General features: G+C 42.5%; 1 protein-coding gene across 1 annotated transcript in view; it reads left to right on the forward strand.

Annotated features, from left to right (window-relative positions):
- Nucleotides 1–23,565, forward strand: part of map3k15 (mitogen-activated protein kinase kinase kinase 15) — a 160,181-nt gene that overhangs the window by 127,272 nt on the left and 9,344 nt on the right. The window contains exons 21-25 of the mRNA XM_063051041.1: nt 3,003–3,177; nt 4,415–4,600; nt 7,924–8,029; nt 10,381–10,606; nt 21,820–21,929. Coding sequence (XP_062907111.1) covers nt 3,003–3,177; nt 4,415–4,600; nt 7,924–8,029; nt 10,381–10,606; nt 21,820–21,929 — 803 coding nt within the window. The remainder of the gene's footprint in view (nt 1–3,002; nt 3,178–4,414; nt 4,601–7,923; nt 8,030–10,380; nt 10,607–21,819; nt 21,930–23,565) is intronic.

A 23,565-nucleotide genomic window follows, 5' to 3' on the forward strand; every position in this document is an offset into this window, starting at 1 on the left:
ACATCTGACTTTAGCTTCGCATTCTCAAATTTCAGGGTGAACTCGGTCATATTATGATCACTTCCCCAAAGGGTTCTTTTGCCTTAAGCTCTCTAATCCATTCTGTTCATTGCATAACACCCAATCCAGAATAGGAAATCCTCTAGTGGGCTCAACCACGAGCTGCTCTAAAATGCCATCTCATAGGCACTCTGGGAAAACCCCTCCTGTAATCCAGCACCAACCTGATTTTCCCAATCTACCTGCGTATTGAATTCCCTCTTGACTGTTGTAACACTGCCCCTTTGACAGGTATTTTCTGTCTTCCGTTGTAATTTGTAGGCCACTTCCTTACTACTGTTTGGGGAGCTGTATACAACTCCCATCAGGGTCTTTTTACACTTGCAGCTCCTCAGCTCCATCCACAATGATTCAACACCTTTCAGACCTTTGTTACCTCTTTCTAATGACTTGATCTCGTTTTTTACCACATACAAAGGCCACCTCCTCTGCCTTCCTGCCTCGTGTTTGGATACAATGTGTTTCCTTGGACATTAAGCTCCCTGCTATTATCTTTCAGCTATGATTCTGTGATGCGTAAAACATCATACCTGCCAATCTGCAACTGTGCTGTAAGGTCATCTATGTACGTTATTCTATATACTGGATGCATTCAGACACAACACCTTCAGTAATGTGTTCAACTTTTTCAATTTGGCTGCACCATACTCAGCATTTTATTCCCGACTTTGTCTATGGTCTTACCAACGTCTGCCTCCGCAACCTCTCTGCTAAATGTTCTGACACCGCGGTTCCCATCCCCCTGCAACTTTAGTTTAAACCCCACCGGGCAGCATTAATAAACCTTCCCTCTAGGATATTGGTCCCCCTCCAGGTTCAGGTGCAAACTGTCCCTTTTGTACAGGTCTCACCTTCCCTGGAAGACAGCCCAATGATCCAAAAATCTTATGCCCTCCCTCTTCCACCAACTTCTTAGCCACACATTATACTGTATAATCCTCCTAGTTCTGGCCTCACTAGCACATGGCATGGGTACTAATCTTGAGATCTCCACCCTGGAGGTCCTGCCCTTTGACTTAGCACCTAACTCCCTGAGCTCCTTATGCAGAACCTCATCAATCATCCTATCCATGTCATTGGTACCTGCATGGACCACGACTTCTGGCTGTTCACCCTCCCACTTAAGAATGCTGAGGATTCGATCCAGGATATCCCAGACCCTGGCACTTGGTAGGCAACATACAATCCAGGAGTCTCGTTCTCGCCCACAGAACCTCCTGTCCATTCCCCTAACTAATGAATCCCCAATTACCACAGCATGCCTCTTCTGCCTTTCCATCTGAGTCACAGAGGCAGACTCTGTGCCAGAGACCCAACCACTGACTTTCCTCTGTTAGGTCATTCCCCCCCACAACAGTATCCAAAGTGGTATACCTGTTGTTGAGAGGGATGGCTACAGAGTTACTCTGCACTGGCTCCTTAACCCCTTTCCCCTTCCTGACTGTCACTCAATTTCCTGTGTCTTGCACCTTGGGTGTAACTACCTTTCTACATGTCCTATCTATCACCTCCTCAGCCTCGCAAATGATCCAGAGTTCATCCAGTTCCAGCTCCAACTCCTTAACAGGCTTTGTTAGAAGCTGCAGCTGGATGCACTTCTCGCAGTTGTAGTCATCAGGGATACTGGAGGTCTCCCTTCCTTCTCACGTCCTGCAAGAGGAGCATTTCACTATCCTGCCTGGCATCCCTACTGTCATAGCCGAGCAGGTAAAAAGAAGAAAAGGAAAAAGGCTCTGTTTTTCTTTCCATTGCTTTCTCTGTGTCAAGCCTCTCTTGCCTGAAACCTTGAAGGGCCTTAAGATCACCACTCTGACAATGTCCACTCACTCGACGGTCACTGTGCTTGCCGCTGCCTTCCTTTAATTTGTTTTTACTATTTAATGCAAAGTGCTGATTAACCACTGGTCAAAGCTCTATTACACTGCCACGAATTGCCTTTTATCCTCGGGAGGTGGACTTGATTGATGTCCCTTCCTCTCGAAACTTCTGATGTCCAGATTGATGCTGGTGAAAGCTTTCCATAGATGCTGCCCCATCTGCTGAGTTCATTCAGCACTTTATGTGTGTTACTCTGGGTTTCAGCATCTGCAGGATCGCTTGTGTTTACCCATTATCCTCAGTAATTGTTTTGTCTGTTATTGGCATTGTCATCCATATTCCAACATTAAAGCAGCTTCGAGAGGCCATTTGTGTACCATGTTCCTTTTTTCTTACATTCACTGTTGCTTGCATGAGTTTGTTAGTTGTACTCCCCTAGAGATTGACTGACATTTTTTTGATCACCGATTATCAGATAATGCTCTTGCCAGCTTTGACCAGCTGCTGTTCCCTAGAAGGCCTAATGGTTTCATCTTTGGCTTTTATTTTTGTTACCTTTTTATCTGATTGCTCCGAAGGAGTATTTTACCTTGACATCCTACTATACACATATAACAAGGACACGACCCACCCAGCCAACACACTTTTCGTCCCTCTTCCCTCCCGGAGAAGGTTCAGGAGCTTGAAGTCTCGTACGGCCAGATTTGGGAACAGTTTCTTTCCAACTGTGATAAGACTGCTGAACGGATCCTAACCCAGATCTGGGCCATACCCTCCAAATATCCGGATCTGCCTCTCGGTCTTTTTGCACTACCTTACTTTCCTTTTTCTATTTTCTATTTTCTATTTATGATTTATAATTTAAAATTTTAATATTTACTATCAGTTGGTACTCCAGGGAGCACAAAGAGCAGAATCAAATATCACTGTGATGATTGTACGCTCTAGTATCAATTGTTTAGCGACAGTAAACTATAAAGTATGTGTTATTGATCAGCTTATTTGCAAATCCAACATTAATAGTTGCTCCACTGTTAGTTAAATGGCGCTGAGCATTAATGTTGCTAACATGTGCTCTTTTGCTAATGATTGTCACTAACCTCAATGGCCATCCCGTGATATAGTCTCCCTGATGAATCTTCATCCACGGACGATCGGAGCAGTCCTGTTTCCTCTGATGAGATAGACACAAGCCTATTCCTGCTAAAGAACGACAGCAAGCGCAGATGCCTTCTCTACAAAATTCTGAATGTGGACCAGGATAAGGTTGTTTCCAACTTGCTGGAAAATCTGCACCAGGTAGGTGGATTGCACACACTCCTTGCAGCTAAGTAATTAAGTTTGTTACTTTGTTATATATAGCACACTGGCAATATCTTCCCCTGTCACGTGGCACCATGTCATCAGAGGCATTGCTGCTACTTTGTAGTTCTAGTGACTCGGCTTCCATCCTGCTGAAGAGTGCTGTCACTGTGGAGTTTGCATGATCTCCCTCCATTTGTGCCTGTTTTTTTCTGATTGCTCCTGCTCATTCTCACATTCCAAAGATGTGCTGGTTTGTGAATTATTTTACTCCAAGTATAGGCAGATGGTAGGAGAAATGAAGGGAAGCTGATGAATATGTGAGAGAGAAATAGGTAAAGGAATGGGACTGATGGAGTTGTTGTGAGAGCTGGTTGTGTTGTAAGGAAATAGGAGAAACAATATTTTTGAATTGAGATAGTTCTGTTTGCTTGAAATATTTTTGTCGATTTTACTTATTTCGGTTTTGCTCTACCACCCCTGATGGTAGCCAATTAGATCAAATCAAATTTGTTTTCTTTTTGTGAATCGTGGTGGTCGAGATGGTGCTGAAGATTGAGGCATTTTTCCATCATGCCTCTTGGATGTCAGCATGAGTGTTCCCATATCAAGAGAAGCTTGCTTTGACACGTTTCAAAAGTCTCTCTGCTCTTTCTCGGGGGAGTGCCCGCCACCACTTTCAGGTGAATACCCACACCTACATTAAGAGCATGTATTTCCCACTACGTTCACCTGAGTAACATGCTGTTTAGCAATAGTGTGGCACAGTGAACCATTCCTGGTGATTTGCAAGCGAGTGTAGAACATGCACATGGGCTTGGTGTGGGCTTGATTTGTATGCAGCTCCATGAAGTGAGGCTCCCATGTCACCTCCAGATGGGATTAAAGTCGCAGGCCCTTCAGCCCTGCCAAACTACTATCTCGCCTAGTCCCACCAACCCACACATGGAACAGAGGGTGGATATGCAAAATGGTCAGCATGAATGCGATGGACCAAATGGCCTGCCTCTGTATTATGTTATTCTAGGAATCCATTATTTATTTTTTACTATAACTTCATTAATAGATAATGTACACCTCAGTAGTTGCCAACATTCTGAGCAGCCAGACATCTTATTAGTGTTTTTTTTCCTTCTCTTTACTCAATTTTGGATGCCCTTTTGTATTATTTTTCCAGTCATTCCCCGCCAGCTTTCCTTATTAGATTGAACACATGGCTTGTTTTATTTTCTAGGGTCATGAAGAGCTTAAACTGTCAGTTGATCACATAAAGCAGATAATCAGCATCCTGCGGGATTTCATTCGCTTTCCGGAGCAGAGAGTGATGGCCAGTGCCATATCCAAATTCAAGCTGAACTTGAGTTTCAATCCCATCTCCATCAACCAGTCCCAGTTAGTTTTGTTTGCTTTTCAGGATGCGGTAAGTTCTCTGACAATAGAATAAAACAAATGGCAAGACTCATAGTGGTCTATTTATTGATCCAAAATCAGGTTTATTATAATTGATATAAATATGTCATGAAATTTGACATTTTGTGGCAGTAGTAGAGTGCAAGACGTAAAAATTGGAAAAAGCTGCAGAAAGTTTTAAACACAACCGGCTCCATCATAGACAAAAAACCCATGTACACTACCTTCCTATTTACCTTTTTGTTCTCTTTTTGCACTATTTATTTAATTTTTCTATATATTTCATGCTGTAATTTGTAGTATTTTTGTTATGTATTGCAATGTACTGCTGCCACAAAACAGCAAATTTCACAACAGATGCCAATGATATGAAACCTCATTCTGACTCTTTCACCATGAGGAATAATAGTCAGTGGCCAGTTAACCCACCAAATAATGGGGGAAGAAGTCAGGTCTCTGAGGGTCGGGGGGTAGGTACGTGGGGAGAGGGGTTCTGAGGAAATTCACACGGTTGAAGGGGCAATGAGCATCAATGTGCAAATTCCACACAGTACCTGAGTCCAGGATTGAACCTGGATCCCTGGAGCTCTGTAGTGGCCGCACGAACTGCCTGCCTTCCATTACAGTTCAAATCGCCACATATAGTCAGGTTTTGCTCCGGCCATGTCAGGCTCATAACAATTGTTCAAAAATGGGACGTTAAGGACCATGCAAGAGGAGATTGATGAGTGTCAGATCCAAACCTGCAAACCACTCCTCACCAGCCATATCCTGATTCCACCCAGCATTAGATTACTTGTGAGCTCATCAGCTGAGCACAATATTTAAGCTGTTTTAAATGCCCTTCTTATTTTAAATAATACAGTTTGTTTTTTTTTTAATTAATATAGGGAGGGGAACATCGACTCAGACCATGAGAGGCCTGCGTTGGGCATTTTCATACAGATTGGAAGTCTGTGTGGGGCGCCACTCCTCGCACAGACACTAGAGTAATGTGTGATTAAGTGCCTTGCTCATGGACACAAACATGTTGCCACAGCTGAGGCTCGAACTAGAGACCTTCAAATCACTAGATGAACGCCTTAACAATTTGGCCACGTGCCCAACACAAAGCTAGCCATTAATATAGCTATTTTTCAATTACTTAATTGGCTGTTCATGAATGTGAATTTGGGCATGCAAGATGCTACAAAAGTTGTCTGCCCCTCCACCAGACAAGGGACAGTTACAAAAAGAATAGTGTAAAAGAGGAACAACAAGGTAGTATTCATAGGTTCATGACCATTCAGAAATCTGATGGTGGAGGAGAAGAAGGTGTTCCTGAAATGCAGAGTGTGAGTCTTCAGGCTCAGGTCTTCAGGAAGCACGTGGCTTGCAGTAACCTTAGGAAAAGTGTTGAGTTCATTGAAAAGGAGGACTTGGTTGGTTATACAGTGCCAAGTTCAAGAGCTTCGTAACACACAGGAAGCTAGAAACTGAATGCAACTTGTAGTGGCTACTCAAACAAACCAATACCGCTTAGAGACTAAGCAAGGGGGAAAGGTGGGGGGGGGGGAGGGTTGATTCTGTATGATACGCTCTCCAGTCATAATCCATTAACAAGGCTCCAAAGTTGAAGAATATGTTCAATCTTTATTAGCAAACTGGCAAAACTATCTCGAAGTCCTAAAAACTGATAAAACTAAAACTAGCATTATAACAAAATAAAGTCTTAGCATATTAAATGTACTTGAGCTTACTTCAACATAATTAAACAGTCAACAAAAAAAAATATTTCCCCTAGCTCACTCCCTTAGCTTGACTGAACTAAAGACAAAAGTATGAATATGTAACTATGCTTTTTCCAAGCCCCCATCTAAGTGACTAACTACCACAGTAAACATACTAACCATGCAACACGAAATACAATGCAGATAGAAGATTGATACATGACTCCTACACAGCTTTTATGTTTGATGCATAAAAACACCAAAGAAAGCAAATTGATGTGGAAACTAGTTCTGGATTTGATTGTAGATTGACTAAAATACTCAACAAAATAGTTTCAGTTCAAGGTGGTAAAAGGCGGATGATACTTACACTTGATTACTGAACTGATCGAGGAGGTAGGTATCCTAAACCTGTCAGCTAGTAAAGGGGTGAAGTAAATAAAACTTGCAGTACTGAGTCAAAGAAACAAATCAGACCATCAATTAAGAGGGCAAAAGCTATTGATGAATAAAACTATTGACGAAGAACTGAGGAAGTGAGGAAAGTTTAGAAAAATGCAGCTGAAAGTCAGAAATAAGAGTGAGACAGAGCAAGAAACCTTGGTGAGTAATGTAACTGACATTAAACAGATGAACAGGTCAGTAGCAAAGATAGTGTCAGTTCCTAATGGTTCCAGATAACATCACTTCCAAATACTGGAACACAGAAGATTTCAGAATATAATGGACAAGCTTCTTCTCCACCGCCATAAGATTTCTGAAGAGTCTGTAAACCCCTGAACACTACCTCATTATTCCATTTCTGCTGTACTCGTTTACTTTCATCATTTATAGTAATTCTGTGTCTTTGCACTGTACCACTGCTGCAAAACAACACATTTCACATCACTGGAAATAAATCTGATTTGGATCCTGAAAAGTGTTTAGGCTGAAGAGTTCCAATGTGGAAATAGAGCAGGCAAGATGCAATAGAACAAACGAGCTCCATCTGACAGAAGTATTCTTGAACCTTTTATGCTTCAACATTGAGAATTTTAAATAGGGAGTCAGACTCTTTCCTGAAATAATTTCTTGGAGCATAAAAAGAGACAAGAATGCTAAACAAAATTGACATAATCTTGATGAGATGGAAACAGAGAAGGTAATTTTTCTTTGCAGTGTACTACACGAAGGTGGATGGGATAGTGATGACAAAACATTGCTCAAAGTGGAATTGGCAAGGAGACAAACTGGGTAATTCTGTCAGACTCAGCATCTTCTTACTGTCAGATTATAGAGCATTGACAATAGACTGGAAACTGGCCGAGTCAATTACCTTTTAGCAATCTTTCTGGTACTCCCAGTCAATCAACATTAAATGACATTCCCCTAATGTTTTAATATCATGATGGTTAAAGAACCAAGGATGCATTAAAATATTACCAATTTGCATTGCCAAATGATAGTGACAACCTTATTCCTTAATGACAGCATTCAATGGATACATGTATAGTGAGGCTGAATAAATGAAATGAGAGAGGAAGGGATTGAATGGGGAAAGCAGACCGATGAAAATGACAGAATCATGTTTGATTTTTCTTTTCTTTCTCTTTGCAATAAAATAAAAACCTTTCCGCTGTTTTAGGTTAATAGAGTTGCACGACATCATAATATCAAGCCCCACTGGATGTTTGCAATGGACAACATTATCCGCCGTGCAGTTCAAGCTGCGGTGACTGTTCTTAATCCAGGTACATAATGTCTTGCTCTTTGAAAGCCAGCTCAGCAACATACCTCACCAATGATTTAGGTTCTCTACCATTACTGAGACTTTCAAGCTTCAAACAGAAATAGTGTTGAAATATTTATGATTCATTCCTTTTAATTTCTGTATGTAAGATAACATCTCGAGCAGATGTCCCATGTACAGGAACTACCACAGTATTCAAACTTGAAGACTATCTCTTATATTGAAGAGTTATTCAAAATGTGCCAGGTGATAATTAGATCCCACTTCAACTGGGTTTTAATGTGAGAGGAACTGCATTTCTCAGATAGGATCAAGAGAGCCGTGATGGGTCAGTGAGATATCACCTGGTTGATAGTATTTCAATTAGAAGTACCTGATTTAAGGCTTGGTTTAAATGTGATATCTGCATACCTTCACTCACTCCTTCATGGTAACAGGCCCTTTCGGCACAACAGGCTTGCGCCATTCAATTATACCCATGAGACCAACTAATCAACTAATGTGTACATCTTTGGAATGTGGGTAGAAACCAGAGCACCCGGAGGAACCTGGGTTGTTGGCACTTTAACAGCATTACACTAACTGCTGGGTTACCATGTCACCCGATTGCTCACCTGACATAAACAACTGATTTCAAAGTAAATATGTGGAGAAGAGGGTGACAAATCCCAATATTCAATCACCATTCCTTTGGCAATAGAAATAGCAATTTATTTTCAAATCAACTTGCCCAGGTGTCCACTGGGCTCCATACCAACACTCAAAGGCACTAGAGTGTGTCAAGCAACATCTATGGACGGAAATAGACAGTTGATAATTACCTGATCGGACAGGGTGTCAAAGGATATGGCGATATGGCGAGAAGGCAGCTGTATATGCGGTTGAGTGGGATCCGGGATCAGCCATGATGGAATGGCAGAGCAGACTTGATGGGCAGAATGGCCTAATTCTGTTCCTATGACTTAAGGTCTTATGGTCTTGTGGTCCTTGTTTTGGGTCAGCCTGTAATGTCGACTGCCCATTTCCCTCCCATGATGCAGCCTGACCTGCTGAGTTCCTCCAGTCTTTTTGTGTGCTGCTCCAGAAAAGCAGCATTCATTAAAAAAAAGCATAAATTAAACATAAATTACACACAAAACTAGAATAAAAACAATTTAGTGCAAAATACCATCATGGTGGTCAGTCATATTTGGGGTTACCAACAGTCCCGTATTAGCCGGGACATCCTGTATATTGGGCTAAATTGATTTGTCCCATATGGGACCGCCTTTGTCCCGTATTTCCCTCCCTAAGGTAGAGCGTTCCTATGAACCCGTTTGTAAGCTGAAATGGTGTAAAGCAAAGAAGCAATTACCATTAATTTATATGGTAAAAATTTTTGAGCGTTCCCAGACCCAAAAAATAACCTACCAAATCATACCAAATAACACACAAAACCTAAAATAACACTTACATATAGTAAAAGCAGGAATGATATGATAAATATAGCCTATATAAAGTAGAAATAATGTATGTACGGTGTAGTTTCACTTAACAGAATCAGGAAGATTAAACCAAAACCGATTTGTAGAAAGAAAATCGTACATGCATGCACACGTCATGCATGTGCACACAAGTGCCCGCGCAAGGCTTCGTGGTCATGGTAGTCTTTCTCAGGGTAAACACAAGTGTCCCATATTTGACTGCTACTTTTGTCCCTTATTTGAGAGTGAGAAAGTTGGCAACCCTAGTCATATTAAAGCCTCGCAGTATAGAACATAGAACATTGAATAATACAGCACAGTACAGGCCCTTCAGCCCACAATGTTGTGCTGACCCTTAAACCCTGCCTCCCATATAACTCCCAACCTTAAATTCCTCCATATACCTGTCTAGTAGTCTCTTAAATTTCACTAGTGTATCTGCCTCCACCACTGACTCAGGCAGTGCATTCCATGTACCAACCACTCTCTGAGTAAAAAGCCTTCCTCTAATATCCCCCTTGAACTTCCCACCCCTTACCTTAAAACCATGTCCTCTTGTATTGAGCAGTGGTGCCCTGGGGAAGAGGCGCTGGCTGTCCACTCTATCTATTCCTCTTAATATCTTGTATACGTCTATCATGTCTCCTCTCATCCTCCTTCTCTCCAAAGAGTAAAGCCCTAACTCCCTTCCACAATGTATGTAATCTCCCACAAGTATCAAACTGGAAATAACATTGTGTGTACATTTGCAGGAACATTAAATAACCCTATAACTATTTATTAAATAGTTTTTATTTAAAATTATATTTTTAAACATACTGCAGATCAGGGCTTTTAACTTTATTGTTTAATGGCTGGTTTCTAATATATCAAAGGTGATTTCGTTTAGAGCTGCATTCTCACTTTGGGCCTATCTCAGAGGGCGACGGGGCAGACAGAGATGGAGATGAGGTAGAGGATCACATCTACCAGCCGAGGGCAGCATTGCCGGAAAACAAGGGGCATCCCATTACCTCGGGAGCAAGTATCTTTAGTTCCGCCACATCTCATCACTTGCGGTGCCAAGGGGAGCCTCTGAGCGTGCAGCTGGGGGAAATGAAACAGGAGACAAACAGGTATTGAACTTATCTTTTTTTATTAAGTATGGTATTAAACTAGAGAGAAAAAGTATGCTGCCAGGATTAAAGAGCTTGAGTTGTAAGGAGAGGCTGGATAAGTTGGAATTGTTTTCCTTGGAGTTACGAAGGCCTTATCGAGCTGGGGTTCCCAACCATTTTCTGCCATGGACCAATACCATTAAGCAAGGGGTCTGAGGACCCCAGGTTGGGAACCTCTGTTTGGAGGTTTGTAGTGGATTAGCCTTACAGTATCAGCACCCAGGTTCAATTCCCACCACTGCCTGTGAGGGGTTGGTACGTTCTCCCCGTGTCTGTGTGGCTTTCATCCAGGTACTCCAGTTTCCTCCCACAGTCCAAAGATGTACTGATTGGTAGGGTAATAGGCCATTGTAAATTGTCATGTGATTAGGCTAGGGGTAAATCAGGGGATCGCTGGGAGGCGTGGCTCAAAGTACCATAAGGGCTTTCTCCACACTTTATCTCAATCAATAAATAAATAAAATCATGAGGGTAGTGGATAGGTGGACAGTCATTGTCTTTTTCCCAGGGTAAGGGAGTCTAAAACTGAAGGGCATAGATTTAAGCTGAGAGGGGAAAGATTTAATAGGGCCTTGAGAAGCGAGTTTTTTTCATACAGAGGGTGATGGGTTATTATAACAAACTGCCAGAGGAAGTGGTAGACACCGGTACAATTGCAACATTTCAAACCACTTGGACAAGTTCATGGCTAGGGAAGTTTAAAGGACCAAATGCAAGCAAATGGAATTAGTTCAGATCGGTATTTTGGTCAACATGAAGGAGTTGGGCTGACGGGCCTGGGCCTGTTTTCGTGCTGTATAACTCAATTCCCATGCACCACCTGCAGTTACTTCATAAATACATGTGGACCAAGAGCAGGAGTAGGCCCCTCAGTCCTCGGTCTGCTTCACCATTCAGTAGCAAAGTAGCTGTGCTGATTATAAGTTCAACTATGTACTCATGTCCACCCTTGGTAACATTTCAAAACCCTTGCTTTATGAAGAATCTACTCAACTCTGCATTACTTCCTACAAAGTGAAGCCTAACATCATAAATGGCTGTGATGCTTCACTGCCGATGAGTTGAATGCCTTTTATGGATGCTTTGAAGGGAGAATCAAACAACACCTATGCAAATCCCTGCAGCATTTGGCAACCCTGTGATCTCTGTCTCAGAGGCTGACGTCAGAAGATCCTTCAAAAGGCATCAGGCCCTAATGGTATACCTGGTAGGACACTGAAAACCTTTGCCAATCAACTGGCTGGAGTGTTGAAGGATATCTTTAATGGCACTGCTGTGGTCTGAGGTTCCCGCTGCTTCAAAAGGGCATCAATCGTACCAGTGTCCAGGAAGAGCAGGGTGAACTGCCTTAATGACTATCACCTAGCAGTTCCCACTTCCGCAGTGATGAAGCATATTGAGAAGTTGGTCAAGGCTGGAATTAACTCCTGCCTAAGCAAGGACTTGGATCTTCCCATTTATTTCATCTAGTGAACTGCCTCCAGCACATTGATATCTCTCCTTAAAAAAAGTGACTAATTCTGTACACAGAACTGCAGATGAGTTCTCAACAGTGTTGATATATAACCTCTCTTCTCTTGTATTAAATGCCCCTAATAATAACTGATACTGTTTTGAAAGGTTTTCTAATTACTCTCCGTAGTTAGATGATAAAATCTGTGTGGCTTCGTATCCTGATGAACATGGCAATTCAATCAAGTCAGGTTTATTGTCAGCCGCAAGTGTAGTATTGTGCAGGCACAATGAAAACCAGGTTTGCAGTAGGATCATGGACACATCGATCAGGCAACACACTGATTCAAAGTCCATTTATTATCAAAGTACATATGCAGTATAAAACCCTGAGGTTCGTCTTTCCACAGACAGCCACGAAACAAAGAAAACCATGGAACACTTTCAAAGAAAAACATCAAACCTCCCACGTGCAAAAAAAAAATGAACAAATCGTGCAACTGGTAAAAAAAAAAGAGCGAAAAACACAGAATGTAAAACAGTAAACCACAAGTCATCAAAACAGTCCAGGCATATTCAGTACAGTTCAATCTAGCAAAGGGTCATTTGTTAACTTTAGGCTGCAGTTACACATAAATATAGTAAAAAAGGACATTAGTACAAAAAGAGCAATTGGAGGCAAGTTCACAGGACTGCAAGAGGTGGTCTGTAGTATCCTATCACTGAGGTAGAGTTAGGTTTGTGTAGGTCAGAACAAAGAACCATGAAAGTAACTATTTGTGAACCTGGTGGAGTGGGACTTCAGTATTCCCTGCCTGACGGTACAGCCAGAAGAGGTCTTGACCCAGATAGTGGGGATCCTTGATTATAGATGCTGCTTTCTGCAGGCAGCACCTCCTGTTGATGCTTTCAGTGGTGCCATGATAGACCAGTCTGTATCCACATCTCTCTGCAACTCTTGTGTTGCAATTTATTTCTATCTGCATTTGCACAGTTTACAGTTCCTGATGTTTACAGTTTACAGTTACTTTTCTATAGATAGATTTGTTAAGTATGCCCGCAGGAAAAAAATCTCAGGGTTGTGTGTGGTGACATGTATGCACTCTGATAATAGACCTTACTTCTGAACTTTAAACTTTGTACCATGTACATTAGAATTCTCATACCAGGACGCGATGCCACAAGCCAGGACACTCAAGTACTGAGGGTGTGTGATGGGAGACTGTAGCCCTCTTACCTACTTAGATGGATAGAAACAGTTATACAGCATAACGGGCTGGGGGAAGGGTCAGTTCTCTCTGTACCTAACAACATTTATCCTTCAACCAATAAACGGAAGTAATGAACCTAGTGATCTTAACTACTTGCAGTTTGTGGGACGTTGCAGTTAGCAAATGGGTCACCCTGCTTTCTACATTGCAGTATTGTCCTTTGGTTATAAATAGCTTTTGTTTATCCTGGGATTGTGGTCGATTCCTGTAAGTTATCTGGAGAAGAACTAAGTGCTCATTCCCCAATGCACGCCCTCCTATTGCATGCCACCCCAGTCCCATTATTACATTTAATGCATGCGTTATTAACAACAGAACGAGCATTTAGAGTGTCATTGAATTTCAAAAGTCTACTAAACATCTGTCTTATTACTCAACTCTATCCTGTTCAACTTGCCTTTAACCAACATCTTGGTACTAATGAAGCTATTTTGATCCTGTTATATCTTTAAAAAAGGAAGTTATGTCAATGATCATTATAATGCAGATTTTCAGTGGTAACTCATGGATTGTGTCCAACTCTAGACAACATGTGAAGGCATAGGGAGCCAAATATTTTTATTAGGATGGATCGTGGGATGAGGGACTTTGGGTATTTGGACAGGCTGGGGAAATCAGGGTTGTTCCCCTCAAAGAGGCGTGGTATTATCTTATTTGATTTGAATAGAGAAAAACCTTAGTTTCATTTTGCACATTGATTATTTGCCAGTCCTTGTTTCTGTATAGTTTTTCAAAAAATTCTGTTGTCTTTCTTTATTCCTGTAAATACCTGCAAGAAAATGAAAATCAGGGTTATATATGGTAACATAACGCGTACTTTGATAATAAATTTACTTTGAATTTGAACTTTGAATTTTGAACAATCGATCTACCAACTTTCATGTCTTTGGGATGTGGGGGGAAACTCGCACAGTCGCAGGGAGAATATACAAATTCCACACCGACAGCACTGGAGGTGAGGATTGAACCTCAGAATCAGAATCAGAATCAGGTTTACTATCACTGGCATGTGACATGAAATTTGTTAACTTAGCAGCAGCAGTTCAATGCAATACATAATCTAGCAGAGAGAGGGAAAAATTAATACTATGGTGTGACCTGTACAAAAAGGGTGGGTTGCACCTGGATCAGAGGGGGACCAATATCCTGGCAGGGAGGTTTGCTAAGGCTATTGGGGAGAGTTTAAACTAGAATTGCTGGGGGGGTGGGATCTGAACTGAAGAGATGGTGGAAGGGGCGTTTGGCTCACAAATAGAGAAAGCTTGTAGAGGGAAGTGTGAGAGGGAAGATAGGCAGGTGATAGAGAAGGGTTGCGCTCAGACCAATGGTTTGAGATGTGTCTATTTAAGTGCAAGAGCATCGTGAACAATGAGCTTAGAGTGTGGATCAGTACTTGGAGCTATGATGTTGTGGCCATTACAGACTTGGATGGCTCAGGGGCACGAATGGCTACTTAGAGTGCCAGGCTTTAGGTGTTTCAGGAAGGACAGGGAGGGAGACAAAAGAGGTGGGCACTGCTGTTCGGAGATGGTGTCACCACTGCAGAGAAGGATGGATTATCTACTGAGTCTCTGTGGGTAGAAGTTAGGAACAGGAAGGGGTCAATAACTCCACTGGGTGTTTTTATAGACCACTCAATAGTAACAGGGACATCGAGGAGCAGATAGGGAGACAGATTCTGGAATGGTGCAATAATAACAGAGTTGTTGTGGTGGGAGATTTTAATTTCCCCAACGTTGATTGGCATCTCCCTAAAGCGAAGGGTTTAGATGGGGTGGAGTTCTCAGGAAGGTTTCATGACACAGTATGTAGATAAGCCTCCAAGAGGAGAGGCTGTACTTGATCTGGTATTGGGAAATGAACCTGGTCAGGTGTCAGGTCTCTCAGTGAGAGAGCATTTTGGAGGTAGTGATCACAATTCTATCTCCTTTACCATAGCATTGGAGAGGGATAGGAACAGACAAGTTAGGAAAGCGTTTAATTGGAGTAAGGGGAAATATGAAGCTATCATGCAGGAACTTGGACGCATAAATTGGGAACAGATGTTCTCAGAGAAATGTACGGCAGAAATGTGGCAAATATTCAGGGGATATTTGTGTACGTTCCAATGAGACAGGGAAAGGACGGTAGGGTACAGAAACCGTGGTTTACAACGGCAGTTGAAAATCTAGTCAAGAGGAAAAGAAAAGCTTATGAAAGGTTTAAAAAATTAGGCAATGATAGAGATCTAGAAAATTACAAGTCTAGTAGGAAGGAGCTTAAGAATGAAATTAGGAAAGCCAGAAGGGGCCATAAGAAGACCTTGGCGGACAGGATTAAGGAAAACCCCAAGGTATTCTACAAATATGTGAACAGCAAGAGGATAAGATGTGAGAGAATAGGACCAATCAAGTGTGACAGTAGAAAAGTGTGTATGGAACTGGAGGAGATGGCAGAAGTACTTAATAAATACTTTGCTTCAGTATTCACTACAGAAAAGACCCTTGGCAACTGTAGGGATGACCTACAGTGGACTGAAAACTTGAGCATATAGACATTAAGAAAGAGGATGTGGTAGAGCTTTTGGAAAGCATCAAGTTGGATAAGTCACCTGGACCGGATGAGATATACCTCAGGCTACTGTGGAAATGAGGGAGGAGATTGCTGAGCCTCTGGCGATGATCTTTTCATCATCACTGGGGACCAGAGAGGTTCCAGAGGATTGGAGGGTTGCAGATGTTGTTCCCTTATTCAAGAAAGGGAGTAGAGATAGCCCAGGAAATTATAGACCAATGAGTCTTACTTCAGTAGTTGGTAAGCTGATGAGCAGATCCTGAGAGGCAGGATTTATGAACATTTGGAGAGGCATAATATGATTAGGAATAGTCAGCATGGCTTTGTCAAAGGCAGATCGTGCCTTACGAGCCTGACTGAATTTTCTGAGGATGTAACTAAACACATTGATAAAGATAGAGCAGTAGATGTAGTGTATATGGATTTCAGCAATGCATTTGATAAGGTACCCCATGCAAGGCTTATTGAGAGAGTAAGGAGGCATGGGATCCATGGGGACATTGCTTTGTGGATCCAGAACTGGCTTGCCCACAGAAGGCAAAGAATGGTTGTAGATGGGTCATATTCTGCATGGAGGTTGGTGACCAGTGGTGTGCCTCAGGGATCTGTTCTGGGACCCCTACTCTTTGTGATTTTTATAAATGACCTGGATGCGGAAGTGGAGGGATGGGTTGGTAAATTTGCTGATGACACAAAGGTTGGAGGTGTTGTGGGTAGTGTGGAAGGCTGTCAGTGGTTACAGCAGGACATTGATAGGATGCAAAACTGGACTGAGAAGTGGCAGTTCGATTTCAACCCGGATAAGTGTGAGGTGTTTCATTTTGATAGGTCAAATATGATAGCCGAATATAGCATTAATGGTCGGACTCTTGGCAGTGTGGAGGATCAGAGGGATCTTGGGGTCCAAATCCATAGGACACTCAAAGCTGCTGCGCAGGTTGACTCTGCGGTTAAGAAGGCGTACGGTGTATTGGCCTTTATCAACTGTGGGATTGGGTTCAAGAGCCAAGAAGTAATGTTACAGCTATATAGGACCCAGATCAGAACTTAATTGGAGTACTGTGCACCCTTTCTATGGTTTCCACATCCTTTCTGTAGTGAGGTGACCAGAACTGAGCAGAGGAGATTTTCAAGGATGTTGCCTGGATTGGCGAGCGTGTCTTATGAGAATAGGCTGAGTGAACTTGGCCTTTTCTCCTTGGAATGACGGAGGATGAGAGGTGACGTAACTGAGGCGTATAAGATGATGAGAGGCATTGTTTGTGTGGATAGACGGAGGCTTTTTCCCAGGGCTGAAATGGCTATCATGAGAGGGCACAGTTTTAAGGTGCTTGGAGGTAGGTACAGAGGAGATGCCAGGGGTAAGTTTTTTACGTAGAGAGTGGTGAGTGCATGGAACGGGCTGCCACAGACAGTGGTGGAGGTGGATACGATAGGGTCTTTTAAGAGACTCCTGGATAGGTACATGGAGGTTAGAAAAATAGAGGACTATGGGTAACCCAAGGTAATTTCTAAAATAAGTACATTTTCGACACAGCATTGTGGGCTGAAGGGCTTGTACTGTGCTGTAAGTTTTCTATGTTTCTATGTTTCTAAAAATAATAATGATAATAAGTAAATCAATTACAGTATACATATTTTGAATAGATTTAAAAAACATGCAAAAAACAGAAATACTGTATACTAAAAAAGTGAGGTAGTGTCCGGGGGTTCAATGTCCATTTAGGAATTGGATGGCAGAGGGGAAGAAGCTGTGTCTGAATTGTTGACTGTGTGCCTTCAGCTTCTGTACCTCCTACCTGATGGTAACAGTGAGAAAAGGGCATGCCCTGGGTGCTAGAGGTCCTTAATAATGGACGCTGCCTTTCTGAGACACTGCTTCCTGAAGATGTCCTGTGTACTTTGTAGGCTAGTGCCCAAGATGGATCTAGCTAGATTTACAACCCTCTGCAGCTTCTTTCGGTCCTATGCAGTAGCACCCCCCTCCCCACCATACCAGACAGTGATGCAGCCTGTCAGACTGCTCTCCACGGTACATCTATAGAAGTTTTTGAGTGTATTTGTTGACTTGCCAAATCTCTTCAAACTCCTAATGAAGTATAGCTGCTGTCTTGTCTTCTCTATAACGACATCAATATGTTGGGACCAGGTTAGATCCTCGAGATCTTGACACCTAGGAACTTGAAGCTGCTCACTCTCTCCACTTCTGATCACTCTAAGAAGATTGTTATGTGTTTTTTCATCTTACCCTTCCTGAAGTCCACAATCAGCTCTTTCGTCTTACTGACATTGAGTGCCAGGTTGTTGCTGTGGCACCATTCCACTAGTTGGCATATCTCACTCCTGTGCCCCATCTCGTCACCACCTGAGATTCTACCAACAATGGTTGTATCATCAGCAAATTTATAGATGGTATTTGAGCTATGCCTAGCCACACAGTCATGTGTATATAGACAGTAGAGTAGTGAACTAAGCACTACTAAGCCAGCGTTGATCGTCAGCAAGGAGTGTATGTTATCACCAATCCACACAGACTGTGGTCTTCTGGTTAGGAAGTTGAGGATCCATTTGCAGAGAGAGGTACAGAGGCCCAGGTTCTGCAACTTCTCGATCAGGATTGTGGGAATGATGGTATTAAATGCTGAGCTATAATCAATGAATAGCATCCTGACGTAGGTGTTTGTGTTGTCCAGGTGGTCTAAAGCCATGTGGAGAGCCATTGACATTGTGTCTGCCATTAACTCATTGTGGCGATAGGCAAATTACAATAGGTCCAGGTCCTTGCTGAGGCAGGAGTTCAGTCTAGTCATGACCAACCTCTCAAAGCATTTCATGACTGTCAATGTGAGTGCTACCGGGCAATAGTCATTAAGGCAGCTCACATCATTCTTCTTGGGCACTGGTATAATTGTTGTCTGGGGCAATGGCTCAGCTAGCTGCATCACCACATCTCCTTAGAGGAACACCAGCAGAGGCATAGTCAGTCAAATGGAAAGTCTGATCATTCCTCCATCTTGCTCCTGCCTGCCTTACAGGCAGAAACGGAAACAGGAAGCGGCCATAGTGAAAACCATCCACTGCTGGTCCAACCAGTCAGACTCAATGTTACAAGACTACTTTGATAGAGGTATTTCAAGGTGAGAACATCTCCGAATACACAGTGGTCACAAGCTTCATTCAGAAGTACAGTGAAGACTTTGTTCCCCAAAAATTGCTCCGGGTCTACCCAAACCAGAAGTGCTTGTTGTTCTCAGTGGAAGGGATAAAGTCTTCACCTCCGGAGACCAGCAGGAGCTCCAGAGATGCCACTATGATCTACGTAGAGCCATCAAGGTGGCAAAACGGCAACACAGAGACAAAATCCAGGCACAACGATACACACAGCATGTGGCAAGGACTGTACATCATCGCCGACTTCTAGAGGAAACACAGCAGTACAGCCAACGTTGCCGACTCGCTCGCGGATGAGCGAAATGTTTTTTACACTTGATTTGAGGATGATAAGACTGAACCCCCTATTTCCTGACCAACCACCGCTACTGGATCGTGTTCACAGAATCCCATCACACTCGTCTAGGTCAGATAGACCTAGGCATGTTATTTTACGTTTTCATTACTTTCAAGATAAGGAGAGACTGTTTCGATTCGCTCGATCTAAAGGTTTTATTGATTTTTCGGATCTTAAATTCCGATTCGTGGAAGATTTCAGTAAACCAATCTGGGACCAACGGGTTCGCTACAGATCTGTGATGTCGGAATTCTATAAGATGGATTTAAGACCAGCGCTGCTGTACCCTGCACGTCTAAGGATTCGCATGTCAGATGGAGTCCTTCGTTTTTTTGATTCTCCATCGGATGCCCAGAGTTATCTGGATCAATTGTCACCTCAACATCTTAATTGCTATTTTTTTTAATTATCTCCATTGATCGGAGGCTGTGAATTGGTTGGTTTTAACTTTTTCGTGCCCTATTTGGGCAGAAAAGTTTATTTTTTTGATTTCTTAATATGGTTGCTAAACTTTCTTTTTAACTGCGTCATTTCTTTCTTTTCCCAGGGGATTTTGGGTGGTTACTTCCTGTTTGTCATCTTATGTATTTCCTGTGTGGCCTTAAATTTTGTAGTTTTTTTTAAATTTTATTTTGTTTTGCTTTTTATAACTAGTTTATGTTAATAATTTTATTTTTTCTTGTTGTTTTTTTGTTTATTCATGGGTTTGGGGTTTATTGTGGGTTTTTTTAATATATATTTTCTGGCTTTTGTTCTGTTGTGTGTGTATTTTAATTGAGTTACCTTTTTTCTTACTTTTTTACTGTTTTACAATTAGCTGATCTTTTTCATATTTATACCTTTTTTTTAGGGAGCGTATACCGGAAGTCATGGGGGTAGTCTTAGCGCTTGCTTCTTTCCGGCGGGTCTGCTTTAGATTTTGCCTTGGTGTCTTGGGGCGGGGGGTGGTGGGAGGGGCTTCACGTTTTAGTTTTTTTCTCTTTGGGCTATATACATTATTGAAGTACTGGTTGCGAAAAAAAAAAAAGACTGAACCCCCAAGGAGAGCCACCGATGAGACCGGCTCCTTGCTCATCTCCGAGGCTGAGGTACGTAGAACATTCCAACGTGTCAAAAGCCGCAAGCAGAGGGGCAGGACTGCGTTCCAGGTTGGGTCCTCAAGGTTTGTGCGGAACACCTGGCTGGTGTGTTTACGGACATTTTTAATCTCTTCCTCTGCCAGTGTGTAGTGCCCTCCTGTTTCAAATCATCCATCATTGTCCCTGTACCTAAGAAAACCACATTAGCATGCCTGACCGATTGGCGCCCTGCCACACTCACCTCGATTATAAGCAAATGCTTTGAGAAGCTGGCTAAAGACCCACACACAGCTCCAATCTGCTGATCAAATTCGCAGATGACAAGACATTGATCAGTCTTATTTCTAGCAGTGATGAGACATCCTACAGAGGAGAGGTTGACACACTGACACAGTGGTGCCAAGAAAACAACCTATCCGTCAATGTCCAAAAAACAAAAGAGCTGATCGTGGATTACAGGAGGAACGGAGACAGGCTCGGCCCGATCAACATCAATGGGTCTGCAGTTGGGAGGGTGAGTCGTTTCAAGTTCCTCGGTATACACATCACCGATGATCTCACCTGGACTGTATGCACCAGCTTTGGGGCAAAAAATGCACAACAGCATCTCTTCCACCTCAGGCAACTGAAGAAGTTTGGTATGGGCCCCAGATCCTCAAGACCTTCTACAGGGGCTCCATTGAAATCAACCTGACTGGCTGTATCACTGCCTGGTACGGGAACCTTGATCGCCGGGCACTGCAGAGAGTGGTATGAACAGCCCAGTGCATCTGTGGACGTGAACTTCCCTTCGTTGAGGATACTTACAGCAGCAGATGTGTAAAGAAGGCCTGGAAGATCATTAGGGACACCAGTCACCCCAACCATAAACTGTTTCAGCTGCTTCCATCTGGCAAACAGTACCACAGCATTAAAGCAGGACCAACAGACTACAGGACAGGATTTTTCTACAAGCCATGAGACTTATAAATTCACATGTCTGTACCTTGCAACAGAGTTGTAACGCAAAGATTGTTACTCCCTCACGTTGTGGGATGGATGTAAGATTTAAATAAATTCAATTCAAAAGGTCTTTTTCTGGTGCTGCAATCATTCTAGTATTCTCTATAACTCAAATGGTAACTAAGGGGAAGGCTAAAAATCTAATGAAAGGTTGAAAGTGAAGCAGGTGTACTATCAAAGGTCCGAATATTAGTGACTACACTTCAGAAGTACATAACTACTGTGAAAAAACTCTGCAACGCCTTGAGCTCATGAAATGCAAATCTATCTCTCAGTGCAGTTGATCTTTTCATTCTGATCTTTCAGGCTTTTGGAGTTGTTAGCCCAGAAGGAAAAGGAATATCAGAAGGTTCTTCAAAAAACAATCAAGCAGAAAGGCCAGGCCATATCCCAACTCCAGTCAAAATACACATCAGGTAAGTAATTAAAGCTGAACCCTAGGGTCACAGAGAAGTACAGCATCTAGTCTGTGCTGAACCATTTAAGCTGCTTAGTCCCTTTGAACTTCACCCAGACCATGGACATCCTCACCATCGAGGTACCTATCCAAACTTCTCTTCAACGTTAAAACCAAGCTTGCATGCAACACTTGTGCTGGCAGCTCATTCCACATCCTCATGACCCTCTGAGTGAAGAAGTTTCCCCTCATGTTCTCCTTAAACTTTTCACCTTTCATCTTTAACCCATGGCCTCTACTTGTAGTCTCACCCAACCACAGTGGAAAAAACCTGCTTGCATTTACTCTATCTATATCTGTCATATTTTGTATACCTCAATCAAAATCTCCTCTTAGTGTTCTACATTCCAAGAAATAAAGTCCTAACCTACTCTATCTTTCTTTTTAACTGAAGTTCTCCAGCCCAGCAAAATCCTCGTAAAATTTCTCTGTACTCCTTCAACATTATTTTTAACTTTCCTGTAGGTAGGTGGCTAAACTGCATGCAATGCTCCAAATTAGGTCTCACCAATGACTTCTACAACTTCAACATAACATCCCATCTCCTGTACTCAATACTTTGATTTATGAAGGCCAATGTGTCGAAAGTTTTCTTTACAGAGTTTCTTTAGGAAGTTTTTTAGCTACTGTACCTGTGCCAGAACTGTCAATGAATTATGGACCTGTATTCCCAGATCCCTTTGTTCTACTGCACTTTTCAGTACCATAACGTTCACTGTGTAAGACCTACCCTGGTTGGTCCTACCGAAGTGCAACACCTCGCACTTGTCTATATTAAATTCCATCTGCCATTTTTTCAGCCCATTCTTCCAGCTGGTCCAGATCCCTCTGCGAGCTCTGATAGTCTTCTTTAATACCCATTACACTCCCAATCTTGGTGTCATCCACAGATTTGCTGATCCAGTTTACCATATAATCATCCAGATCATTGATATTAATGACAAACAACAATGGACCCAGCACCAATCTCTATGGCACTCCACTAGTCACAGGCCTCCAGCTAGAGAAGCAGCCATCTACTAACACTCTCTGGCTTCTCCCACAAAGCCAATGGTTAGTCAAGTTTACCACTTCATCTTGAATGCCAAGTGACTGTACCTTTCTGGCCAACCTCCTATGTGGAACCTTGTCAAGTGCCTTGCTAAAGTCACGTAGGCAACATCCACTGCCTTGCCTTCATCAACTTTCTTGGTACCTTCCTCAAAAAACTTGGTTAGACACGACCTACCATGCAGACTATCCCTGATATGTCCCCATATTTCCAAATACTCATTTGTCCAGTCCCGTAGAATACCTTCTAATAACTTTCCCACCACTGATATCAGGCTTACTGGCCTATAATTTACTAGTTTAGTTTTGGAGCCTTTCTTGAACAGTAGAGTAACATTAGCTATCATCCAATCCTCTGGTACCTCACCAGTTGCTAATGATAATTTAAGTATCTCTGCTAGGGTCCCTGCAATTTCTGCACTTCCCTGCCAAAGGGTCCGAAGAAACAGGTTTTGTCAGGTCCTGGGGATTTATCCACCTTAATTTGCCTCAAGATAGCAAACACCTCTTTCTCTGTAATCTGTGTAGGGTCTATGACCTCTCTG

Source organism: Mobula hypostoma, chromosome 6, assembly GCF_963921235.1.
Source record: "Mobula hypostoma chromosome 6, sMobHyp1.1, whole genome shotgun sequence".
NCBI classification, from domain to species: domain Eukaryota; kingdom Metazoa; phylum Chordata; class Chondrichthyes; order Myliobatiformes; family Myliobatidae; genus Mobula; species Mobula hypostoma.